Source organism: Thunnus thynnus, chromosome 13, assembly GCF_963924715.1.
Source record: "Thunnus thynnus chromosome 13, fThuThy2.1, whole genome shotgun sequence".
Classification (NCBI taxonomy): Eukaryota; Metazoa; Chordata; class Actinopteri; order Scombriformes; family Scombridae; genus Thunnus; species Thunnus thynnus.
The window spans coordinates 24,188,259-24,216,013 of NC_089529.1; the positions used below are offsets into that span (position 1 = coordinate 24,188,259).

General features: G+C 39.5%; 1 protein-coding gene across 4 annotated transcripts in view; it reads left to right on the plus strand.

The window, feature by feature from the left end:
* The first annotated feature begins 740 nt into the window (after positions 1-740).
* The window catches only part of cadm1a (cell adhesion molecule 1a), a 409,871-nt gene continuing 382,856 nt past the window's right edge, over positions 741-27,755 (plus strand). For 3 of the 4 annotated variants that reach the window (XM_067608756.1, XM_067608758.1, XM_067608759.1), the window contains exon 1: positions 773-887. In XM_067608756.1, coding sequence (XP_067464857.1) covers positions 815-887 — 73 coding nt within the window. In that variant the 5' untranslated portion in view covers positions 773-814. Of the gene's footprint in view, positions 888-27,755 lie in introns of all 4 variants that reach the window. The other variant, XM_067608757.1, reaches the window with a different exon arrangement.

The following is a 27,755-nucleotide window of genomic DNA, read 5'->3' on the forward strand; positions in this document are numbered from 1 at the left end:
GACTTTTTAATGTACTGTTTGATAGGCGAGTGCACTTTTGGGGAAGACAACAAGGGGAAAAAAAGGTGGCACAAATATTGATCATCTTTCAGCACGAGACCATGTTCCCACCATGTTGAGCGGTTTTCCAGTAACCCTGTGCGTCCTTTGGGGCAGCTGACCCGACCAAAGAGTCCAGCTCTCTCTCAGCTCCGTCAAACCAGCCAGCTGCTTGATTCTACCCTGAGTAATGGAGGTGAAGGTGAAGAATCCAATGGAGAAAAGACTCGAGTGCAATATTTTTTTGATGGGTTGGGGGGTGAGGGGCAACTGAATTCTAACTGGGGCCTCTGAAATATTGCAACTACAGGTGGGCGAATCAACAAATGTTGTTGCACTCAGTATTATCAATTTTTTTGAAATGCCCAAAATACAGAAAATGATTCAGCCAAAATACAATTCAGCCAAAATTGTATCAAAATCTGTTCAGTTCAAAACCAGGATTGTTTTCCCATCATAAGGATGTGACCCACACACACACACACACACACACACACACACACACACACACACACACACACACACAACTCCCTGCTACCCCTTACAGCACAACACAGCATTTAAAAAGTTGTTTTTTTTCCCTCCCTATTCTTAGTAAATCCAAATAGTTGTGGTATAAAAGACACATTAATTACAAGTAATACAATCTATCAAAACTGCGAATTAGATGAGCATGGTAGATGGTACCCTCCCTTTCTCGCATCTCATTAACTGAGTCCCGTTGTAGCTATAGGTGAAGCTGCCTCTCTCTGCCATACTGAAGCAGGTGTCCAACATGGCGAACACTCGCAACGGCTCTCTCGCGACTGTGCTCTTTTTATTCATGTTTCAAGCGGCTCTTCCTAAAGGTACGACTTTTTTTTCCTTTTGATGACTTAACGGAATACACACTTTCTTTAAAAGATTTCCATGGATGTAGCTGGCAGGAGTGCTTTTTTTTTTTTTTTAATCAGCAATGTTTGAACGTGAGTGGCGGAGCATTGGGATGTATGATGTTGGAGCAAAACCCAACTGTCCGTAAAGTTGAAATACAGAATAGAAAGAGCGGATGTATGTGTGTATTTATAGTTTATAAACAGGCGTCACAGATACGCTGCCTAGGAATAAATCACTTCGGTCAGCTCACTATTATGAATCGCTTTGCCGCTACACAGCTGGCAACTCTTAAATGTAGCCAATTCTGTTGTGTGTGTCTGGGGGGAAAACACACACACACACACACACAGCGTGGTCTTTTGTTGCTCAAAACTGCACATAAAGATACAATTGGCATGTTTGAAATCAGTGTTTGTTTGCTCAATCCAGTAGCATGGTTACTTTCGTGGCATGTTGTCCAGATCGGACACTGTAGACTGTAGTAAATCACAGAAAACAGCGGTGCAGCGGAGGGACCGCTGCAGACAAAAACTCCATTCAAAACTCTGCTAATTTTATATCACGTAACACAGCGAGAGATTCATACAAAGCAGAACGTTACTGAAAAGATGTTAGTAATAATGTAGCTTCTTGATAAATTCGGCGCATTGATAACTGACGAAACAGCAGTTGTTTTCCGTTTAATCTCACTTTATTTTTAGAATTCGTTCACTATCGGCCATCCCGCTGGATTTCGTTAGACTATTAGATGAACAGGCGAAGCCGTGATAAAAGTGGACATTTTAAGAAAACAAGTGCTGTTCAGTGTTTTTGATATACGCCGAAATGAAAATCATTTCCAAGTGGCTCTCATCGTGTCTTCAATTACATTCTAATACCTATTCCCGCTTGCTGGTAAACAATAGAAGATTAATTTGCTTGAGTTTGCAATGGCGCTCGGGGCTGTCCTCGCGTCATCTCGGGACTGGATTTTGCAGGCTAGCATCATGCATGAAAAAACATCAAAGGTTCTTTCGGGAATAGTGATGTTAGTCAGATATGCTTTCAAGTAGCTGATGGGTTACAGATAAAGCTGATGAGGGTGAAAACTGCAACAAGACTTTATTGTCATATAAGCGACTGGCGATGCTGTGAGTGATATTCGTGAGTTGGCGGGCTGCGGAACACACGGGCACACACATACACACACGTTTATTTTTCAGACTAAGATGGGATAAAGTGTTTTACATGTCAGTTAGAAGTCGGCGTTTTGTCTGTGTTTAATCATGAGCAACTAGGAAATGCACGTTTAGCCCGGGGTTATTAATCCTTGCGCATTGGTACACTGAAGATGGAGTGAAATAATAATAATAATAATAATAATAATAATAATAATAGTCGGGGCGACGCACCCCCCACAACACAACACGCACATGCTGTTAAACTGCAAACGCGTTCAAATAGGTTACACAGTTACATAACTGGTTAAACTGTGGCTTTTTGGTGAATTTCGGCACCTTTGCTGCGCTTCTCCAATCTCTTGGTACACCCTACACTTCCGTCAAATCAGTTCTGATTAGAAACTTAGTGCAAAGCTGCTCCTCATGATAATATAAAACCTTTTTATATGCTGAGTTCGAGCCTCTTATTGGCGAGGATGACATGGGAGGCAGATGTCGACGTTTGTCACATTGTGGATTATCCAGCAGGCTTAATCCATTGCAACGTTTTTATCCATTAAAATGGACGCACAGTGCGAATGTCTCTTTCATGCGTCAAATGAGTTAAACAGTCTTTTTGAAGCACAGAAAACTAAACAAGGCTGCTGTGTTGTTCTCTGGACAGCGGGCAGTGCTGCTTTACTTTCATGGAAATGGCTCCACTGATATGAAACAAAGCTCAGGACACGTTTGCACAAAGCATATCAATTATTTACCTCCAGCGCACAGTCTCACATTGTCCTAAGAAATGCATTGCAGGATGTTTTTTTTTGTTGTCTCCTCTCAATTCAAATACATGGAAGTTGGTGATATGAGGGTAAGGATTGCAGTGCAGTCAAGCTAAGAGGAGGCTGCATTAATCAATTTCACCCCCACTGTAAGTTCCATTTGGCACACAGGATCGCCTCATACTGTCATCAAATCACACAAGTGCTCCAAATGAAATGAATTCATGAGAAAGCATTCACAGTTCACTGCCTTTGTGTCAGAGAGCTCAGAGTGGATCCAGTATACCCCAGGAGATTTTGCTTTGGGAAATAAGTCCATTAGTGATATGTTTTTTTAACCATCATTGTATACATGCAGAAGTAATTTCAGCTGACTCAGATTAGAGGTGGGAATTTTCTAGGAATAAATTTTAAATTGTGTTTATAGTATTTCTCACAAGTCTTGTATATTCAAATGAATAGCCATTGACTTTTACATTTAAAATCACACTTAATTGTGGTAATTAGATAGAACATACACTTTAAAACACATCATCACCAAGATACCAATATAAAAACATGTGTGTATTATTATTTGTGTGGTTTAAGTCTGGCCATAATCATGTAATAGTCTAATTGCAGGTCTTCACAAATGTCCGTCTTTAATGAATTTGCAATTTATAGATTTTAATCAAGTTTTGTTCATACTGTAGGCTTATTAAATAGTGAATGCACTTTTATTTTCCTGAAGAAACTGTGCAGTCCTAAAGAGATTCAAATTGCCCTGCAGGCATATGTTTTATCCTGTTGTACATAATGGGGGTATATTACTAGAATGTACATAATTTCTTCATGCATTTCCTTTATGGTCTTATATATAAGTATTTAGTAAGTCCAGTGATAATGCAAATTATACAAGACATGGCAATTTACAGGTTTTATTGAATGCTAACACAGCACGCTTTGTCCGCAAGCTTGCAGAGACTTGAACACACGGTTGTGCAATCAGTTACAGTGAGAAGCATTTCTACTGTCATATTTGTGCAGTTATGTAATAACGCAGATAAGAGCAGGGACTGTTTATGCATGAATGCAGGAAAAAAAAATATGTAAACATGACTTTACCATGACAAGTGCATCAATGTAGATAAATTACCTTGTTTTTTTCTTAGTTTATATGGTTCCTGTGTGTTTGATCGTGGATGCTGATTATGTTTCTTCTTAGTTGAATCAGTTTCTTCTTAGTTGATATATTGACTGAAATTTTAGAAAACTGAAAATTTTAGTTGTTTGTTTTTTCAGCAGACAAATAACAATCGTGCTGTTCTCAGACAGTGGACAGGAGTAAGTAGATCCCATTGGAACCTATTACTTTGTAGTGGTGGAACATGTGCAGAGATAATCCACCTTCTTTCTTCTGGCTTTGTTGTCACACCTTTGTAGACAGACACAAATAGCAAAAAGATTATTCTTTAAAAATATGTATATGCTGCATAGGGTCCTAATTAATTTTGTAATTTCTGATTAATTTCTGTACATTATTGGTTGTTCACACTTTACTCCTTTATTTACTGCTACATGACTGATGATTCCTGGAGTATATAAGATGAACTGGCATCTTTACTGCCTTAATGTGATCATTTAATCAGAGAAAATACATTTTCTCAAAATCTATTATAGTGCACCTAAATGAGTTTTATTTCAGCAGTCAGTGTTTAGGCTGCAGTTTGCATTTATTTGGATTAAATACCGTACGTGCTGGATCTCAGATGTGATTGTTTCCATCCTCCCCCTCCATGTGACAGTTCATGTAAGATTTTCGCTCCATGCTGCCTGCTTGAGCCAGTTGTGCTCCTCACAAGAGATTTTCTTTAAAAAAAACAAAAAAACACTAGTAGGCACTGAGCTCTGTGTGCTCAGTCTGGCAGTACTGTCGGTTACAGTTTTTCAGGAAGTGACAGTTTTCTAGGAAGCCCCCGCTTTATAGAGTCTTAAAAGCAATAAATGAAAAGGCTAAGCATGACATTGAACACTAAACATTGATTCTGTTTACCAGTTATTGAGCGAGTTAGTGTGATATATCAGTTGTGATTACCGGACTAGAGTGGTGCTCACACACACTGAGATCTCTGATGTTTGCTAAAGACTGCTTTACTACTTGTAGATGAAGTAGAAGTGATACAGTGGTAGGTGTTATGTAATAGCCCCACACACACACAGGAAAGACCTTTTTTGGACCACCATGGAAACAGATCACAGATAAATTAGAGAGAAGTAGTTCAGCTTTGTTATAGTGATTGTCCTCCACAAGTTATGCATGATAATATCATCATTAATGTTACAGTTGTTATCATTGATTTCATTCACAGGTGCACTGATTCAGTGTTTTCAGGGTGCAAAGTACCTGATTAAGTAGACATGCTGAAAGGTAATTATTAAATGATAGGTTCAAAATGTGTCTTAAAACAACAGTCAGGTGACCAAATGAACGTTGAAACAGATTTTGCTACTGTAATCAATCCTCCTCTTCATACTGACCATTAGAAAGTTCCCTCCAAATGTGTTTGCAATGTAAGTGATGGGGCACAGTCCTTTTATGTTGAGAAAAAATGTATGTAAAAGTTTATCTGTATATATTATAATGCTTCAGCCAGCTGAGTTAGTCAAATAAAGTGCCAATGTTAATCTCTCTTTAGTAAAAAATGATCTCTTTGTTCCTGGACGTGTTTTCCTGTTCAGCTGCAGTGGAAGGATCGAAACAAAGAGGGAATTTGGCCCTAGAAAGACAGACGTCGACTTTATTTGACTAATTTGGACGGCCGAAGCTTCACATTAGCTTCAAATAAACTCACAATACAGTTTTGGGTGGTAGGAGGGTTGTGGATTTTGTCCCCCGTCACTTAACATGAGTACGTGATGAAAGCTAGAGAGACGGATGTTAGAAAACTCTGTAAAGCAGTTTTATTGTTTAGCTGTCTGGCCTGCAACTTGATCTCTTATGGTTTGCTCTCGCCGCTCTCGCAGCGTAATTTTCGGCCACAGCAGGCAGCTTTTGTCTGCTAAAAAGCTCTGAGAACCCACTGTACACCGGCTAAAAAAAAAAAAGTATTGTTTTGGTATGAGTTCCTGAGATTCAGGTGTTTCATCGGCACTATGATGGAAAATATTAAAAAAAGATACTTTGTCTCAAAGAGAGACCATTATCTGGAACATATGATGTGTTTGACACAAACTGCACATCATCACATATTTGTCAATACCATTTATTATGTACTAAGGAGCTCTATTGATTCTGAGTTCCATAATGGTCTATGTATTTTTTGGGGTTTTCTGCCCCCCCCCCCCCCCCAAAAAAAAAAAACAAAACCCAAATAATAATAATAAAAATTGACATGAAAATTGTAGTTGTAGAAAGTTGTAGTTTTGTAGTCACTGAAGTGGCACACACACACACTCAGTCTAGTCCTCATACACGGTGTGGTTTGGCTCTCAGTCAAGCTGGTAGGAGCCCCGATGATGGAAAACAGGTGTGGAAATGGACTTGTTCTCCCTCCTGTACCCCCCCCCCCCCCCCCCCCCAACATCCTCTCTATAGCTGTAATGAAGAACAATGGCTTTATTCCTGAAGGGAGGGGACCCAAAGTGTCCCCCCGCTCCTTTCTCCGCCTCCTCCTCCTCCTCCTTCTCCTCCTTCTGCCCCCCTAGTCAACAGTGACTCTTCTGGCAAGCCAACAGATGACAGGGCTGGGCCGCATCTGGCCTCTGTGCACTTAGTGTAATCAAAGAGAGAAAAAAAACGTTTATGGCCTACTTGTTAGCGAGCTGTCGACTGACGGGATGTCAAGTAAGCACCTTCCAAATCCAAATCTCTTGAGGGGTTGGAGAGGGAGGCGGGGTTGAAGGGGGTGGGCGTGGGCAACAATCTGCCATTCTGAAAGCAGCCTAGTGGCGAAGTTATGGAATGAGACTGTGCTGTACAATTCAACAATCTGGCTACATGAGTCAAATTCAACTGATGTTTGAATATTTATGATCGTATTTGCATAATGTTGATGCACAAAAGGCTACTGAGGTGAATGCAAATATTTTCCAAACGTCACTTGTAGGAGTCTTGTCCGACTAAGGCTTAGGGCAAGTGTGCAGTCAAAACAGAAATACAGTTTAATATTAGTTTAAGAAATCAGTGCATCACAACAACAAAACCCCAAAAATCTGGTGCGAGTAGGAGCGACAGAGAATGAGTCTAAGGAGCTAAGGCTTGACAAGACTGATGCATTTATTCAGGGATTAAAGTGGAAAAACATGTTTTATGCACAGCACTTTTCCACTTTTCGCCATGACCAGCTTTACTTTACATGCCAAAAAAAAAAAAAAAATCACCCAGCCAATTACAATTTAAAGGGATATTCCGCAAATTTTGTGGAATCTGTGAAAAAAGTTCTGACAGATAACCTGTATTACAAACTGGGGGGTGTGGAGTTTGAAAGACATCAGCAATTTTTAGAGCTTCACCCACACTAGAGACTAAAAGTCAGGATGTCTCGGTCTACTCCTTTGATATTGACTGTTTGGAAGAGACCGGGATCGTTCTTTTATGTGTAAGGCAAAATCAGGCTTGACTAAAACATTGCTTTCCTAACTTTGTTTAAAACAAAATGTAACAAACAACTTACTGAATTATTATTTATTAAAATAATCCGATACCAGATACCCAGTACAGCTATTTGAGTCAGTATCAGACACATCTCCTATAATCCTAAAATAATTTGTTTTGAGCTTCCATGAAGGTGGGAGACTCACAAGGAAAGCAATGTTTTAGTCAAGCCTGATTTTGACTTACACATAAAAGAATGAGCCCAGTCTCTTCCACACAGTAAGGCATATAGTTTATTAATGAAACGCTGGTATCGGCCAATACCCAAACCTCAGATATCAGTATCAGGGCTGAAAAAGTCTAATCCGGGGATCCCTAAAATATCTGTGATATTTACTGGGTTATTTTTTCTCAAATGCCGTCATTTTTATTTACAATGCTAGGCTTTTCAGAGGATTGATATTGTGTATGTACAACACATCGTTGCATAGTGTGGTGCTATGTGTAGCTGGCTGTAAAGGTGACAGATTTGGAAACCACTATAGTACTATATAAGCATCAAAGACTGTAATCTTTAATGGTTTTGGATTATTAATCTGTGATCCTGTTCTGAAAAAAACAGAGATCAGTTCAAACAAATGAACAATATGTAGTTCTCGTGTCATTTATGCTCCATACGTATAGGAATGGCACTTCATCCTTCTGACACTTCCCCAACCTTTCCTCCCTTCACATCTCCCATTCAGAGAGAAATGAGCCCGGTAATATTTTGAATCTTTAAGAAATAAAGTCAGTGCAGCTGTCATCTTTGAGAGGGTTTGACTTTTCCTTTTTTGAACAAGATATTTCTTAGTCATCACTCGCTGCTTTTTTTTCCTCCTTCCTGTCTGTCTGTCTGAGTTATAGCACCGCCACGGCTCAACTGTCACTGTCAGAGGTATACTGTGATTGGTTGTGTTGCGCTACAGACACACATGCGATTGGACAAGACAGTGAAGTCGCAGCGGAGACGGTCCGGCTTGCTTACATCTTATTCTCTGTCTGATTAGATCGTTGTATAGACTCGGGTTAAATTAATCACATGCAGACATCATCAGACGCTCGGTATCTTCCCTGGTAATTCTGTATAGCTGCCTTCATCTCTTCTTGGTTGATCTGGTCGTTTCCTTTTAGTCTGGTCCTCAGTGAACGAAACACACCATCAGTTCGGTTGAGGTCAGGTGACTCAGTTTTGGGGATTATTGTCTCAAAGGGGCTACGAGTCTTTAAGTGGTGGACACCGAACACCCTAAAAGCTGCGTTCTGTGCGTTAACCACATTCATTGTTTCATTTTAAATATGGTTATCGGTATGATTGGCTCATCGGTCATTGCTATTACTGAAACAGTTCAGTTGTGCTGCAGTGGAAAAGGAAAACAAGCTTTCTGTTTCTTGCTGTGGGACACCTGCTGACAGCTGTTTTATGCTGATTTATGGTCGATCAGAACTGGTTCTTATGACTTGCTGTCCAACCATGTTGGAAATTAAATGTGTTTTTATAGTTGTTCTGAGTGGCTTCACTCAAAGGCGGAGTGAAAAGCCAACCGTCACAGAGAGGGAAAGGGGGATGGGGGAGACACAATATTGTTTAAATGCGGGGATAACGGCGCATATTTTAATAATAGTGCTGCACTCGGTCAGTGTCATGGGAGATTCGTCCAGCTCGGGTCTCTTGTTTGTCATTCCAACAGCGGCAACACTACATGAGCATGGGTAACCAGGGTAACCAGGCTAACTTGGCTGAGCCGCCGAGCATACGTCCATGATCATGCTACAGCTAAGTGTTATACTTGTTTGGCATGTCAGAGTAAATTGATTGTTAAACCATTTTGACAGTAATTGTTCGGGTCATGGAGCGTCCTGAACCGAACATCCTGTACCAAATGCTTCGGGAGTAGTACACATACCTTTTACACCCCTAAAAGATAACGTATCATATTTCAAAAAAAGAGTCTGAGCACATCAGTAATGTTAACTTTCCTTGCATTACAGGGTGAAGGGTTTTGTCTGGAGGTAGAATGGCAGAGGGCATAGTGCATCTGTCAGGTTTGGTTAATTAAACCTGCAATGTGTAACTTTTACATATAAATGAATGTCTGTTACATTCAAGCCCTTACCAAATGAGTTCAGACAATGCTGATTATGTCTATCTGGTGTCGGTGGCGACATGAATGCATATGGTGCATGCCCTATTGGGAGAGCATGCGCACCAGTGATTTCCACCGGCCGAGCAGCTGAGTAAGGGATAATGTACATCGAGTGGGTCATTATTGTGAAATGAACCCCGGCAGGGTGCTGCAGGATCCCAGTGTGAAGCGCAGTGGTCTCGATTCACCCTGAAGGGTGCGTTTCCTTCTTGCAGGGGCTTTGCAGTTGACACAGCTGGAAACACTATTATCACTACCACTTATCACTTAAGTTAGTGTGTAGCGATACACAACTAAGAGAGGCGCTCACCAGATCTGCTGCCTTCGACTGAATTGCAGGACAGGATCTTGCTGCTTTTAACTTTTCCCTTTCTGTAATGGTTGGAACCCAGTAGCTCTTCAAGCTTCCGTCACATCTGTGCCCAGTCACAGACATGTTTCGTTGCCACAGGGTGCCACAAATGAGCTTCCAGTTAGTTCCCTGCTAACTTGAATGGGAATAAAATACTGTAATACTGTAGAACAGTACTGAATTATGTCTGACGTTATTTAGAAATTGCAGCAGTTGGGTTCCACTTCACTTTATTTTCTGACAGTGTCAAAGCCACACAAAAGCCTTGCCTGGGCAAACTTGAATATAATCACATTAAGTGGGTTTGGTGGATTAAGATTGGCAATCAAGGCTCCTTTCAATCAACGTGTCAACTGCCAATTTCCTCAGTGGGCTGTCTGGAAAAACACATTCTATGATCTAAGACCCACCTCATCAGAAAAGTGTTTTCACTCAACTTGAGCTTTTTATTCTTTCTCATGGAGAAACAATGTAAACAGCCTTTTTTTTTTATTGTGAAGCACAAGGAGGAGCCCTGGCAACATCAGAGAGCAGCCTCAGGCAGGTGGATCTGCCCTGCGCCTCTGACACATGGAAGCAGTCCTGACCAAACACTGACAGGGATAACACACACACACACACACACACACACATACACACACACACACACACACACCCACACACACACATGCATGTATGATCGCAAGCCAAAAGACAGAGAGAGAGAGAGAGAGGGGGAAAAAATGCAGTTACATAACAAAAGTAAAACATGTGACTACAGAAAAAATGTTGAATTGAAAACATTTTGGAAAGCACATTTTCATACGAATGTAAATATGATTGTAGTTGCTGGAAGTAGCGTTCAAACAAATGGTGGAAATAAATACAGTCATTGTATAAAAAGACACTTTGAATTTGATTAATTTTAACATAATTTAACCTTTGTGGGTATTTCTGACATTTATAGTGTTGCTGGCTGAATACAAACTTGATTTAATAGGAGTTTTGTGTGTGTGTGTGTGTGTGTGTGTGTGTGTGTGTGTGTGTGTGTGTGTGTGTGTGTGTGTGTGTGTGTGTGTGTGTGTGTGTGTGTGTGTGTGTGTGTGTGTGTGTGTAGTAGTAGTAGTGGTAGTACATAGCGTGCCAAAGTCATGATGTCACGTTGGTTAGCCTCCCTTCCGTTAGCTTCTGTAACTCAATGCATTCTCACATTTAGTGTTTCTTCTGTTCTTGGCATGCCAAGTTAAACAACATTTTCGTTGCGCATAGAAAAAACTACAGCTCCCGTTAGAGAAGAACTACAAGTGCCGCAGCGTGGGTACCAACATGGGTCCATATCCATAAAACGCTTTCTTCTAAAGTCAGTTTTCAATTTTCTAGTCGTAGTCTGTGCTGTGTAAAGACTTCGTTCACTCTTCTCTGTCTGAGCTCACTGCGACTCCTCCACTCGCTCATGAACTCATCTTCTCTGTTGAGCCATGACGTTTAGCCCGCTAACCTTTAGGACTTATTGGAAACGATGTTCGTTAAAGGCCGCTAAAACATAAATATTGAATAAACGACGATATGAGATTGTTTCTCAGAAAACTTCCTCGTCCCTTATCTAAACATATGAAGTGAGCCACATGACATACTGGGCGGGTCTGTTGCAAGGTTGGATTTTTAGTTATTAGCATAGTTACAAACGTCAGTGAGATTTTTAATGAAGTTTTCCTACTTGTGAAGCAGAATCCGGAACTCCTGGTCTGACTTCAACTCTCCATAAAAAACGTCTTTACAACTGTTTTCATTCACTAATTAATTCTGCTTTGTTGCTTTATAATGCTGTTAAGGTGCCAGCAGGAAACCTGTTGAGTTTCACTGACTGTAGCTTAACAGCAATCAAATATAAATGTCTAAGTGATTGTAAATAATAAGTGTCTGAAAATGGCATTTCTGAGCAGGGTTTTCTGTGCCCGTCTAACTCAAATGCAGGCCACCTTGTATTACTTCCTGCCGCCTTTGTTGAAAATTCTGGTTCAGGATGACAGAATGAAAAAGGCAGAATTCAACTGCAATAGCTCTAGCATGCGCGCACATGCTAGAGTTATCTTGTATTTCATCTTCAAAAGAGGCAGCGTGTTTTGATTTAATGACTGAAGAATTGAAGAGAGAGAGTTGAACGTGAAGTATAATGTGAAAACTTTCTGCACCGTCACTCAGAGACTAACATGAGTGGAGCAGCGATGGCGTTAATAACAACACAGCGGAGGACCCCGCCTCCCCTTCATTTTGTTATTCTCATACAGGCAGAAGGCTGTAAGATGCTTACAAATTAATCAACTCATTGATAAATCGGTGTGTTGTTGTTGTTACAGCCGAGGACAACAAAGCAGTTCCATGGTAACAGAAGCGCTAATACGTGTGTGTGGCTGACTAATCTAATCTGAGATCCCAGGTGAACTATTGTCAGTCGCAGCAAGAAATGTTTTCCATTCCTGTTTTTGAATTTACAAAAAGACGACAAGTTGCCTTTGATTGCTCCTTTCCTCCCTGTTTGAGGCCTTCATCATCTTGCTCTGCCGCGGAGTCACAGGGAGGCATCGCATGCTGTAATTGTGCTCATTTTAGCTGCATTCATAGCTACAATGACCAAAGTTGACAATGAATGAATAAGGAATCAATGCATATCATTTGTGCTTTCAGCCAAATAAACAATACAGCTGTTGTTCCACTGTAATCATCGGAGGGGAAATGAATGCCCTTCTGAATACAATACAGGTATGCATCAGCCTTCGCAGCGCAGTAGGCTTGAGTGATCTGAGTTCTCCCAGCTTTCATTTCAAATAACACTCAAGCTTGTATTACATTTCAGTGAATTTGCTCCTGATGAGACCCTTCAGGCTGTTACACTGTCTTCCATGGAACTCGGATCACGTCTCCCCACTGTGCTCATTTCCTGTCCTTTGTCTCAGCTATTGTAACTCTGTCTTGACTGATATTTTCTGCACTAGTGCCGGACAACTGCTGCACAATCATGCACCATCTCATTTTGTTTGTGTCCTAGTTGGATGTTGCGAAGGAAAATCTCACCTGCTAAAGGACGATGGGACTCTCCCATGTGCAGAAACTGTGGATAAACTGTAGAGGCTGTGAAGTACCACTTAATTTAATTTGTCACAATCTGATTCTTGTGTGGAAAACAGAATTTATAATAATAAAAGAATATTCTTTTACTCCATTAGTCATAACTCAGGCCAAATAACATGGTATGTTTCTCCATCAGGGAATAATACTGAGCTTTTGCAATCATAGCATAGTTTTGTATAGCTGTATTGCATTGTTTTTTATCATTTTAGTTAACCCTTTAACGGTTGAACCTGGCTCAACTTTTGCTGCGGTGTGACATCATCTGACAAAGCACAGCGATGGCCAGTCAAACTGGTGCAAGAACACATTCCATGTAGTGAAATTGAACAGGGTATTTCTGCTGTTTACCTCGCAATTGTGGAGACAGAGAAGTGTCACCGTGATAAAATCCTTCCTCATGGTATTATAAAATGCTGTGCAACCTGTTGGCGTCTGATAAGCCTTCAAATGAATAGATCTATTACTAAAATCGGACCTCCTGGGTTGTATTTCAGCAGCAAGTTTACCTGAAATAACACTCACCCACCAGAGCAGCACATGGTTGTCATTCTCTACACTGTAAGGAGGCAGTTGTACACTGCTGTTTTGCATTGTACCAGGATTATTTTTATCACTGGACATTCTTTTTGAAAATTACCCCAAAGACCATAAAATAATAGTCTAAGCTATTGATACATAATACATGTATTATGCGCTCATATTCATGTGACTTTTCATGGTATTAGCAGCCTGTGAAGTTCTACATAGTGTCCCGTGGGTATAACAGTAGGTAGTAAAAGGTCACAGTCCAAAGCAAAGATTAATAGCAGCAATTTAAAAGACATTTGTTTGAGTTTATTATCCATGTAGTTCTGATGCCTTCTTAGTTTAACCCTCTGAGCTCCCGATCAAGCTGTCAGGCTCCGTTCCCCACCAATATGAAAAACAGAGTTAAAATAAAAATGGCAAGTTGGCATCAGAAATAGTCTTTTGCCCAGTGGGTCTGTTCAATGTTTAGAATAGTAGGAATTGGCAGCAAACATTTCATTGATTAAGACTATAAAGAGGATGTTCAATGTGAATGCGGGGATTTCCTGACTCACAAAGCACCTTTTAGTGGAATGCTATGCATGCTTGCAGTCTTTGCCGCTGAAAACCGAGGCTCTCTGCAGTCTGGCCCACAAAAATCTGGTATTTTCATGTGGAGATTTGGTTGTGAATGGGTAGTGTTTTTATTATGGTTTATACTGTAAATGTTGATTTGAAAGATAATTTAAATAAAATACCTTGAAGAAGAAGCCAACGTTGATAAAATGTTTTTATCAAGATTATAGTAATGTCTGTGAAGATTGAAATTTAAGGTGTGTTTATTCATATTTGCGGCATCTTTCTTTTAAAATACTTACTGGAAATAGGTGTACAATTGGTTTGTTTTTTCCCCCAGAATACAATTAATCAGGCCCTGGAAACCACAATATTTCAGCAAGTAGGACAAACCACCCTCTGCTCTCCATCAGCCTCTGATCTGACAGACTTTGAATCCAGTTCGCTGTGTGTCCTCATGCGCTCTTGCTTGAAGTAAGCATGCAGTAACATTGGAAAAGTATGAATATTTAAATAAATCACACCACCAACAAAAAAAAAAAAACCTCCTCCTCACTGAATCTTATAATTGGAAGTTCCTTTTTTGGTTGTGAAGTGTTCTTTTTTCCCCTCAACCAACCAACCAACACCCAAAGAAACCAGTGATTGATGTTGTTTTTATAATATATCTACTGTGGACTTTGATAGCGGAACATATTTTAGATCTATCTTGTTTTGCTTTTACTTTGTAACAATCAAAAAGCAAGTTCCTCTGTAGATCCACCCCTCAGCACTCACATTCAACAAGCACTCAGGGAGAAATGTGTCCTGCGGGAGGTAGAGATACCAATTTTCTCCAGCAAGGGGAGAGAAAGCAAAGTGCCTGAGCACCATGCACCAACACAACTTTAATGGACAAACAAAAACTTGGAACCCAGGCCTCTTTGCTAGGTCAGGGCTCTTTTGCTGTTTGACCTCAGGACAAGCTGTTAGGCTGAAATTGTGGTCCATCCATCCATTTCGTGACAAGTTCTTTGGGAGTGTGACTATGTGTGGGTGCTGCTTTCTCCACGAGTTTTCCTTAGTCCAACACTTAATAAGTGATGTTTGTACTTTTCTTCTAATTATCCACTAACTGTAGCCTCTGTGAACCAAATGCAGTGCAGCTAAAAGACACTTTGCTCTGTGTAGGAGGTGAAACACTGTGAAATGTGGGACTACTTTAACTTAAAATAAATAAGGCAGATTGAGAAAAAAAATGTCTACAGTTGCAATTGCAACTGAAATACTGTTTTTTTAAAAAAAAAAAAAAAAAAACAAACAAAGAAAAGGTGGTGTATTTATATGTTATGGCTTTTCAATAAAAAAACCCACAAGGCTTTACTTGCTCCCGCGGCCCTAATGTACCTGACTTCAGCAGTGGAGCCGACTTTAAATGAGCTAAAATGTTCACTTGAAACATCAATAAGCAACTCTATATTTTAGAGTTTACTAAAAGTCGTTTTTAAACACCATGGGCAGGGTATGTGTCTTCTATTGAAAATAGAAATGAAAGGACATGTTTGAACCCGGCCAGTTTTCCAAAGCGGTTCCTGCTGCTTTGAAGTGTGTAGTATTTGTTGGGCTTCACTTGGCTGTCAGATTAATACCTTCTCGACGGAAAATGAAAATGGGTGAAGGAGCAGTTAATCCGCATAAGAATTTTTTTTTATTTTTTTTATTTTTTGGAGGGGGATGAGAAGCTGCGAGTCTAGCAAACTGTCTGTGTATTGATTGGTTGTCTGGCATCGCAGAGTTGACCTACCATGCCAGGATCATTTAATTCCTTCTACACTGCTGATTGCTGAACAGAGTCTTAACTTTTTTTTTTTCCACATTGCTTGTCTGAGTTACCAGTTATGATGATGCAATACCTGCAACATAGTGGTATTTGAAAAAGGGAGGGGAAAAAAACCACTGTGTTCTGAAGTTATGTACTTTAGGGGCCGCTGGCCTTTCTGAAGCAGTTTTCTTGAGCTCAGTCCAACAGTCACTTCACTTGAAGAACATTGAGGCTTTTAGAAGGTTATTTTTGTTCATCTTTTCAGTGCAGAAACACACAACAAAAACATAACAAACATTTAAGTTTGCAGTGAAAAATGGACTACTAAATTCCTTAATACAAGGGAATATACTTCACAATATTTCCACACGATTATGTTAGCAAAATTTGTTAATTTGTCAATCAAAGAAATTTTAAGGAGAGCTAAGGATTGTGTTTTAAGAATCTTTATGCAAAAGCATGTCTCAAGTCAAATATTTTATTTACTGTAGAGCTGCAGTGATTAGTCAATTAATCGATTGTTGCTTATTACTATTAAATGAATCTGCAACTATATTGATAATAGATTAATTAAGCCATTTTTTAAGAAAAAAAAGTCTGATTCCAGCTTTTCAAATGTGTTTTCTTTACTCTTCTACAATAGTAAATTGAATATCTTTGAGTTTGGACTGTTGGTCATCTTGGGCATTTGGACGTTTTATGAACCAAACATCTAATCGATTAATTGAGAAAATAATCGACAGATTCATCGATAATAAAAATAATTGTTAGTTGCTGCCCTAATTTACAGTATATAGCCCAAAATCAAAAAGTTGCCTCAGGTTGCTTTACAATCCACAACACCCTCTATGTTTGACCCTCGATTCCGATAAAGAAACATTACCTCTAAAATAAGATAACATCTTTAACTGCAGAAAAAGGGCATTGAAGAGGGATACCTCTGCAATATGTGTCAAATATACAAAGTAGACAACATGGAGCTATTTCTTCATCTCATCTATGTCTGTTGTCTACCTAAACATGATTGACTACAAGCAGAATTTACCTTGTCAGTTTACATATAGTGTATTTAGTAGTTCACGATCCAAGCCTGTGGGTTGTCTAATTGAAATGTGAGACAATACTCCCCCTTACCACTGCCTACGTAGCCACTTAGCGTGTTCTCTACATCTTCCATCTCAACTCTGACCTGTTGAACAATGCGGCGGAGGACGGTGGCTCCGCATACATTATATCACCTGCCGCACCAGAATGGTTGGCCAATAATTGTAGCTCAGATCGCACAATCAGTGCTTCTTGAAAGCCTTACAACACCATTGTACTTCAAATACATTCTTCATATATTAGACACAATCTCTGCCTTAGCAAGGCAAGAATGTGCTCCTGTGCCAAGTTTATACCTACAGACTTAAGGAGGCCAAAGTCTGCAGACCTCATATTGATGAATGGAAACTGCATTCATCCTGTCCTATTTCTCAAACTCATTGGTCAACCATAAGGTGGTAAATAATTGGACTTAAGTTTAGGGGTAACTGGCTTATTTCTAAGTATATAAATTCCTTGACAGAGCCTATACAGACACTATAACATTTGTTCTTTTACTACCATTCTGCAAGTCCTTTATTTAAGAACTTTACTTTTAGAACTTAAGAACTACCTCTGTTGGTGAATCAGACCAAGAGTGCATAGAAAGCCAAAGAAATGAAATTAAAAAACTTACTTGACAGGCTCAAAATTATGATCATAAAATCAATATATGATTCCACTGAAACCTTTGGACTTGAAGATGACATATAATACAAAAACAACAGTTTTTTCTTTTTTTTTAATTTGTTAAAATGTTCCATGGTCTGTCAATAATATCCCCCCCCAAAAAAGTAGCATGGTGTGAAAGAGCACATCAGACAGTAAAAATCAATTCATTGCGTCCTCTGTCATCCACAGATGGTGCCACTTCAATCTCCTTTCTATTTTGTCACGCTAATGTGCCGAAAGATGACAAGGGTGGGTCATTTCAGAGCAGAAATAGCAAAGGCTGAGTGTGACGGCCATGTCAGTCTGCCTTCTATTTTGTCACGCTAATGTTTGGAAAAATGACAACTGTGGGTCATTTCAGAGGAGAAATGGCAAAGGTAGTAGACTGTAACTGCACTGCTACATTTTCAAGATCTAATCTCCTACGATCCAATGGAATATAAAGCTGAAATCTGTGCATTTCATGTAGGACTGTAATGTGACCTTGATCACTTAAAACTGAGCTTTAAAGTGAAATTCTTGAAAATTTTAATATGAGAACTGAATTTTTGCTTAGACTTACTAGAAGCTGTGACACAATGTAAAATATCAGTTAGCCTGTTAGTATCATGTTAATCTAATTGTTACAGATAATAATAGAATATATAAAATACCTGTTAGGGATGTTATATAGGATAGGGGATTCTGTAGTTTCCTATATTTTTAGTTATATAAGCTTTTTTTTTAATGACATTGATTTTTAAGGACAGCAGTTCATTAGCAATCAGCGGTAGAGCACGCTGAGACATTTAGCCTTTTAAGTGCATTGTTGTTTTAATTAAATATCAAAATGACCACAATTAATCAGCAGACAACAGGCTCATTGAGTTCTTTATTTGGACTTTTACCTACTTTACCCCTCACTTATTAAAGTTGGCTACAACGGAGCATTCACTGAAATGAAACTGAAATGAATTACAGAGTCTGTGATAGACTGGTGACCTGCTCAGACTGTTTCCCCTCCTCTGCCTCTCCCCCCATCAGTGCGTGACTATAAATGATTATGTAAGACATTCAACCATCACTGAATTTTTGGGGTTATTTAGGTTGAAGCCATGTATGAAATAGGAGACCGCAGTAAAACTTCTGAAATGAACAATATTTGTAAATTCATAGATTCTGAGTTATTCAGTGAGAAAGAAGCAGTATATTAAATTTTAAGAATTTTAACAGGATAGACCTTGTCACCAGACATAAATTATTATTCAAATCAGAGTATTTTTAAGTGTCTTAAAACATGTTTACATTTCTCAAAGTAAGGTGGTGAGCAGTACAGTGCCAGAACTCAGGTATTGTATCAGCACTAATATCAAAAGATCATAGAAGGGCATATCAAACACATGATAGTGTATCTATTCAGAATGCATAACAATCCTGTTTACCCCTGGAAACTCTTAAAATTACCATACCATTATAAGGCCCTATTTTCCTGAAGGACTTTCTGAAAATATAAAGAAACTTTCTTTTGGTCAACTATAGACTTGAAGAACTTTGTATAAGTTTTGATTAGTTTACACCACTGGATATCCTTCACTGGTCACATTAGTCAAATGCAGACTCCTGCGATGCCACACAGATTGAACCTGCTGGGGCAAGAACCAGTGTTTTGTAAAAGCTGACACAGCCACTTATATGATTTTGAGTTTGTGCCAGTAAGTAATTTACCATGGCTTAGAGACTGACAATGTGTTTCCCACTGAAATTAATGAGCAGTTGGAACAATTGGACTTTGTTTAATGGAAGTTTAGCTTGAAAAAAACAAAAAGAAAGGCTTAAAAATTCACTGGGTAGTTGTTTAATGGTTGCTATTTATTTAGGTATTGATTGTTGACCTTGATGGTTACGGTTCAACTTTTAAGGATATTTCTTTATGTAGATGCTAGGGCTGTAGTCAACCAAAGAAAATCTCTGTCGACTAAAATCATAGAAAAAAAAATCGTAGCCAGACTGACAACTTACTACTAACCTTTTCCTCTGCCCCGCTCGCATCCACCGTCACTTCTCTGCCCCTCGCTCTTTCCCCGCTCACTACACAAACATACTCCTTAACAGAGCCACGCTACCAATAGTTTCCCAGGCAATGACAGAGGTTGACTCACGTACCAGAACAGCGCTGCACAGAGACTCTCAAATGCTGTCAATTTCCAAATGAATGGATATACACCCCCGTTTTCACTGTCCTTCCCGCCGCAGGAAATAATGGATTACTCTTGGAAAGCTGTTGATGTAGCACTTTTCTCCTTATGAAAATAACAGAGATTATTCGACCAATGAGAATTTAGTCGGACGAGAGCATATCGACCAACTGATTGACCAGCAGACTACAGCCCTAGTAGATGCAGATAAAATAAAATTAAAAGAAACCATTAGCTAAACAGTGAGGGAGGGAGGGGTTATTGAGGGGACATCAGAATGAATGGGAACATTGGTGTGATGTTGGAACACATTACACAGTAGATCAGGTGTGGAAATTCAAGTCTTCTGATGTCAGTGGCTGGATTTCATATGGGGCAAGTGGAACATGAGGAGAATTGATGAGACGGAGTGAGCTCGCATCTTCATATTAGCAGCTCTGACTCATCCGTGTGGTCACTGCACTCTCAGCGTGATACTTGTCAGTACTTCAGTGAGTAAATAACCAGCTACCAAAATCTGTACCCTGCAATAATTTAGTGAAATAAAAGGAAAGCTGCTGTTGGTCAAACCCACAAGTTGCTTCAGAATGATCTTCCTCCATTTCCACAGAAAATTAATCAACGACCAATGACATAATTGTAGAACACTTTTGCTGCCCTGATTGTGAATTTCAATTAAATTTAAAATGAACAAATTAAACATGCTTGTGATTTTCTAGTATTCAGTAGGCATCCGTAATTATCTTTTGGCTTTTTATGGAGTATTTATAAATAAAGAAATACTGAAAATACTCCTGGCTAATGCGTTGTCGGTCCCCACTAGTTTAAATGGAAACTACAGAATGTGAACATGAATGTATTTAAATCTGTTTAAATACATATTTTGACTCACTAAAAGTCAGTTATTACATCAGCCCCATGTTTTAGTTGACCGTCATCAATGTACCTTTATTCATATATGCATAGTCATGTTATTCAATGTTTTGATGATGCCCGCCGGTAGACTCACTCATGCCTCATTTCCCCCCACAGCACAGGCCAACATCTCAGGCTTCGTCTGAAGTTTTGTTTTATTAAAGTTCCGGCATGTATGGGAGTACAATCAGGGCCCCCTCAGAATCAAGGGGATTATGGTGCACCAGGGCTAGTCTTTGAGAATAATCAGTCAGGCCTGTGGAGAGGCAGCCTGGTAATTTCCCCTAGTCGCACTGCATCACCATGTTCCTGCATGGAATAAATAGTGCATCAGTCAGCCCCAGCTCTCCCTGCTGTTTTCGCTACCTGCCTGCCTGTGTGTGTGTGTGTGTGTGCGTGCGTGCGTGCATATAAATAACCTGCAGACATCAGTGGCAGCAAGGTAGTCATAGTTGTTAAAAACCTTAAATTAAAGCTTATTCGCACAAAAAGATAATAAGTTATTATATTGCAGAAAAAAGTACTAATTAAAATGTATAAAGGGCGCCTTATTATAGAGTTGCTTTCAAATACATAAATAAATGTATAGTGCACAGTAGATTTTATCTTCTACTTGAATACTGAAAGTGAATGTAGTTACTTGATGGCAGTTTAAGTCGCCTTACTCATGAAATATGTGTCTTTTCCTGTATGTTGTAGCATCACTGCTAGTTTTACCTGAAGCTTAATAAGCCTAATATTGTATTTAATAAATATGTAATCCGTCATCAGATGACGTGAATAGTTGCTAGCACTGCCGATCCCAATGAGAATTAACACTCCAGTCTTCAGCTCTTTGCAGCTTTTAGCAGCTTTCAGCTCATTGTTTTGGGTCACCAGTTCATATGGTTGAGTCCCACCGGCTGTCTAGGATAATTTAAGAGGTCATTTCACCTCCTTTTTTACTCTAAAAGTGGAAAACCAGGCATATACGTTTAGTGTAAGGGAGCTTGCCTGGTGGTATTAACCTTTTCAGTATTCATAGTTATATAACACTGCTCATGCAGTTTGCTATGCTAAAACGACTTCACGCTTGAGGCTATACCTCAGCCAGTCGAACCCCCCCCCCGTGCTCTTTTAGGTGCCTCTTTATTTTTGAATGTCTCACAGAGAGACCGAGTTGCCGTACAGCCATTGGATTTAAAAGAATATATGATATGTGATCTGACCTCCTCAACTCTCCACAAACAGCTGCGAAAGCTCCTGACCTCATCTGAACTGCTTATATTAATGCATTGAGCCTATATGGAAATGCTAAACATTGAGTATGAAGTCACAGTGCTTCCATATTTAGATGCTTGAACAGCTTTGGATAACATACCTTGGCTTGTACACGACTAGGATTAGGTCTGCTTGTCTTCTCTCCAGGTTGAAATGAACCTTTAACTAAAAGGCTCCATACTTTTGCCAACTGATAACTATTTTAAGGTCTGTTAGATGTTGCAGTGTGTTATTGCAGTAATATACTACATTAGTTAAAATGGAATATTGTTCATTAAATATGCATTAATATCTTACTTGTTAATATTTCAAAATCAAAAGCCAAAAATAGGTTGAAATGTGTAGATTATTGGGATGGCTCATGAAGTCAAAAGCTGCTTCATATACACTATATACTGTTCTAACTATGGACCATGGGCATTAATCTGCCGCTATAACACCCTCCATTCTTCCGGGAAGGCTTTCCACGCCATTTTAAGCCTGGCTCCCATCCTGCTCCTGTCCACACAAGAGCATTGTAGAAGTTGGCAGCTGATGTTGGGCGATAAGGCCTGGCTTGCAGTCAAGCGTTCCAATTCATCCCATAGGTGTTGGGCAGGGCAGACTATTGTCTAAAATATAATTTAATGCTGAAGCATTAAGAATTCCCTTCATTGGAATTAAGGAGCCTTGCTCAAACCATGATAAACAGCCCTAGACTGAAATTACACCAATGTAGGTGGAAATTTGTGTTTACATTCTTTTGGCCATATAGTGTAAGATAAGTGAAGATGTCTCATTTTGCTGTTTTGTGACAAAAACTGACCAAACATTATTCTAAACTGTACTGAAACGTGTGTATTTTTGTATATAGGTTTGGTTTGTTTAGCTTTACACTGCTCCATTTGAAGAAAACTGTGGCTTTTGAATGATCCTAATTGGTAACTTAATTCCAATCCCCATTAATCTAATCTAAATGTGATGTGATGCTTTACTGCTGTAACTTAGCAGTTACAATTGCTCAGTATTGCCCTTCTTATACAGTAGAACCTTGCTTGAGACTTGAAACCCTGCAGATTTAAAATAAACCAATGCAAAAATACTTGTGAATGTACCCATGAACTAAAGGATGAAAAAACTATGTATTGACCTACACTGATGCCAAACAAAGCTGACCTTTTCTCCAAGTCACATACAATTGCTCACACTTCCCCAAGCAGCAAACTAAACCTTATGGTTCCCTCCGTGCACTTAGCCTTCATCAAATATTAATCGTTTCCAAAGCATTGTGGCTTCGTTCACACTATGGTAAACTTATCCCAGCTGACAAAAATACAGCCTGAGCTGTGATGTTTAGCGCTTGTTAATTTACTTTTTCCTCTCAGCCCGAATGGAGCACTGTGTACCCATTCATTAGCATGATGCTACTTGCTCTCTCACATCTAGTTTCTGCTTTCAGAATGCTATTTACGAGCTTATTAGAAGAACATTAACTCAATCTTGCCATTTAATGGAAGTAAGGTCTTTATGACATGAGCGAATAGGTGAAAGTGCATAACTCAAATGTCTGGGAAGGTGTTGAAAAATGATGGCAAGATAGTAGCAATAATCTTAATTTGTTGTTATGTTAACACTGGGAAAGATTGCACCTTTTGACTCTTAATCCTTTGCCCTCAATTTGTAGTGGAAAAATACTAAATCCTATACAATGAAATCTGCATGAAGCAGGTTGAAGATGAAGCATCCTCTGCACGTACAAAAGTATCTGATGGAAACTCCAAGCTGCCTCCTATAAACCCCCACTGCAGGATGCCGTGTGTTTAATATTTTACACATTTCACATTACAGATTGTTGATGTTGCGATGAATAGATTTCTTTGACATAGTTGTATTTTTGTGCTCTGCTCCAGACCTCAGCTCAGGCAGGATACAGCATCTGCAAAGAACAGGCAGAGCACCACACCGTTTCAAGAGATTAGAGGTCGGTCAGCCCGAAGAACCAAATCGATACAGCCTCTCAGGGAAAGGATTGACCATGCATTGATCTAGACCTAACAGGAGCTGGGGATGCACTAGACCACTAAAAGTAGAAGTCAGATGATAACAATATACCCACCTTGTAGCTTGATTTCTGAATCACAGAAACCAGTTTGGCATTTATGTGCTCATCAAAACAGTTATTAGGTTCAGTGAAATTACTGACTCGCCGCAGTCCTGTACATCCTACCGTCTTTTGATAAATGTACAAAATCAGTGGGCATGAACATTTTAGATCCCTGTTAATATTGCAAGAATGAGAAAGGCATAGTTTTTAATGTTTAATTCATCAATAATAAATAGACTGCATTTATATAGTGCCTTTCCAGCCATGTCAACATTCACCCATTCGCACACACATTCATATGCTGATGGCAGAGGCTGTCATGCAAAGTGCCAACCTGCTCATCAGGATCTAATTTAATGCACATTCACACACACTCACACACCGCTGGCACAGCCATTGGAAGCCATTTGGGGTTCAGTTTCTTGTCCAAGGACACTTTGAGCCGGGGATCGAACCGCCAATCTTCCGATTTAGTGGATGACCCCCATTACCTCCTGAGCCACAGCCGCCCCCTGTTGACTTACTGGGAATATTAGGATACCTAAAAGTCTGATTTACAGGTATACATTTGAGTTTGACCAGGCAACTTCTTCGGTGGTGAAGTGAGGAAGGCTTGTGTTGGTCTTGTTGTTTATCATGTACCTTTAGTACTGTAATAAGTAGTGAGCCTTGACATTTTTGGAGTTTTACGATGCTGATGGAGCGAGAGTGAAACAGATACAACAACTACATTGGATGCCTCATTAATTCAGTGTATGTCAGTTTATCACAAATACTCAACACACACACACAAATCCTAACGAGGGATCACAACACTTCTTGGACACAACACAACACCTGACATGGAATTCATTCCTCCATCCGTCTCTTCCATCTGCACATGTGAACTCATACAGTATCACCTTTGTGCACATGCTCAGAAACTTGCTTTGTGTTTTCAAGAGCAGGGAACAAACAATAGAAGTGAGGAAGTCTAGTATGTCTATTATTATCCATGATGGAGTTCTATTCTATGTAAGAAAAGGTGATGTGGTGGTTGCTACAGCATAGGTGTGTATATATATATATATATATATATGCAAAGTAGAATCTCCTTCACTGCCATTGCTCACAGTATATATAATATATATTCATGACATGCCTATGATCACTTTTTTCTGACTGTGGAATGGAAACTCATTCAGAACATTGAGCAAGCAAGCATATTCCTCATTTCAGTCTTTTCTACGTTATTGCAGTTAAAAAAAAAAACTTTGACCTCAGCAATGCCTCCATTTTTTCTATGGTTTGAGTCCAGTTATGTCCTGCCTACTGGAAAGGGCTACAATATCCAGAGAGCAAATGTCAAGCAGCATGTTATAAATTGTCAAACATAGTGGCTGTATAGTCCTGCCTTTGTGAGAAGCAACAATGTTTGTCTCTAAAAGCAGAGACTCGAAGTGTGTGGGAAGTGAATGTGAAACGAGTGAGCACATCTCTAAGGAAACAAAAGCCAACAACACGAAGATAAACATTGTCCAAAAGAGATGGGGTATTTTTGTTTGTGTGGATGTGTTTTAGTTATAAAAAAAAAATCAGACAAGCAGGGAACTGACATTTTACTGCTTCGCTTTGTGACTGTTAATGCCAGCAATCTATTCACCTACGTTAACTTGAGTTTTAATATGTTTCTAAGCTTTTGTTTGTTCAGTTTTGTCCAAAAGAAATGCTGAAATGTTCCCAGTATTATCAAAAAACAACTGCACTGCTGAAAATGTGCAAAGGACAGACATACTTTACTTTCTTGTACCAGAAAAACCACTTTACAGTACTATGAGACACATGTTTCATGATGTCAGATTCAGATTCAGTCTGTATTACACATTACAAGCCTGGTTGTGTTTTGATGATTTAATCAAAATAAATTAATTTGAACAGAATTTCTGTGATAAGTTGTTGCACATCCAGTTTTCTCCTTGTATTTCCATTTTTTTTTCTGTGTACCTGTGTCTCTTTCCTCAGCTCATTTTAAAGATGATTAATTTGATGATTTCTCAGGTTGTGAGAGTAATTGTGCATTACACTGTGTGCCTGTGCCAGTTGATATAAAGTGCATCTCCTTTAATCTCACAGGTGACCCTGAGATTTGCAAGCTTTCATGTGTGGTGCGAAATATTGTTCATCAAATGAACAAAACTGAAGTTGCTGCCAGTTTATGCTGTATTGTATATAGTTTCACAACATTTTAGCAGCAATTCAAATAGAAACTTATATCTACTAACCCGTATGCAACAGTTGTGAACATGCTTGATGTGAAGACAACCTTCAAGTACTCTTGAGTGTGTTTAAATCAGATAAATGTGATGTAGCTTTTGATAGATACAGTATATTTGCCTCTAAAGTGAAATATAAACATACTTTTATTCCATTGTAGTTGGTGCGACATTGTTGTTTTCTTCCACATTGTCTTTCCTCTCACTTCTCATTGGCAATAACCCTGCTCTTATTGGCTGTCTTTCTCAGGAGTGTAATCTCACCAAGGTTGAGCAACATTTAATTGCTATTCATATGCTTCTGTTATCTTCCATAGGAAGGAAGAATTTAAATGCCTGACAGACAAAATTAGGGTTCTGTTATGTGGAAATTGATCTGTAGTATAGCTGCTGCCCTCATAATTAGCCCTGCCAATGACAACTGCAGGCTTATTGCTAAACAAACCCAAAGGCTTGGATACTGATAACTGATGTGGATTGGATTGTTTTGGTCTGACACTTACCTATTCTCTTTCCAACCTGCATTATTACTGGGACTTTGAACGCCGACCTTGTCCACTTGTTCAGACACTGAAGACAGTGGTTCATTGAATTCAATCCAATTGTTCTTGTATGGCCTGCATCTGCATAACAGAACCAATTAGACAGTTAATTCTGGCTGCAGTTCTGATCAAGTGATAGTGGCGGGAGAAGAATGGAAAGTGGCCCAAATTTTCTCTGGGTGAATCACAGGTAAAAGTTAAGGCTTTGAGGGGTTTCTCATTCAGAAAGGCAAGTCAGGCCTTAGAGCTCTGGCGGGACCCTTTTTCATCCACCTGGCTTTGTCAAGACTAGTTAATTTCAGTCTATTCAGGCGGACTACATTGTGCAATGCCTGCCTGCCCATGCATTTCATCTGTCAGACCTTTTGTTTTGAATCCTGCTGAAGATGAACCGGAGGCACTGAGTCGGAGCTAAGGCAGGGATTAGGACCATTCATGCTCTCTTGGAGGTGGGCTAACATTGAAAATGTCAAGGAGGGTGAGGTGATACAGCTCTATTTGAATACATACTTGTAGGCACATCACAGCAATGATGTGGATTTGTGGGGGGTAATCATTATTATGATTGACAAGATTCTTTATTCTGAATGTCTCCTCCTCCTTAAAAGGCCTTAAATGTCTGCTATATACACTATATGGCAAGAAGTATGTGGAAACCCGGACATTGCACTCATAAATGATTGTAAAACATTTCATTTCCAAAACCATGCTGCTGTAACAGCCTCCACTTTTCTGGAAGGCTTTCCACCAGATTGTGGAACTTGGCTTCAGGGATTTGAGCATTAGTGAGGTCGGCCATTGATGTTGGGTGATGAGGCCTGGCTTGTAG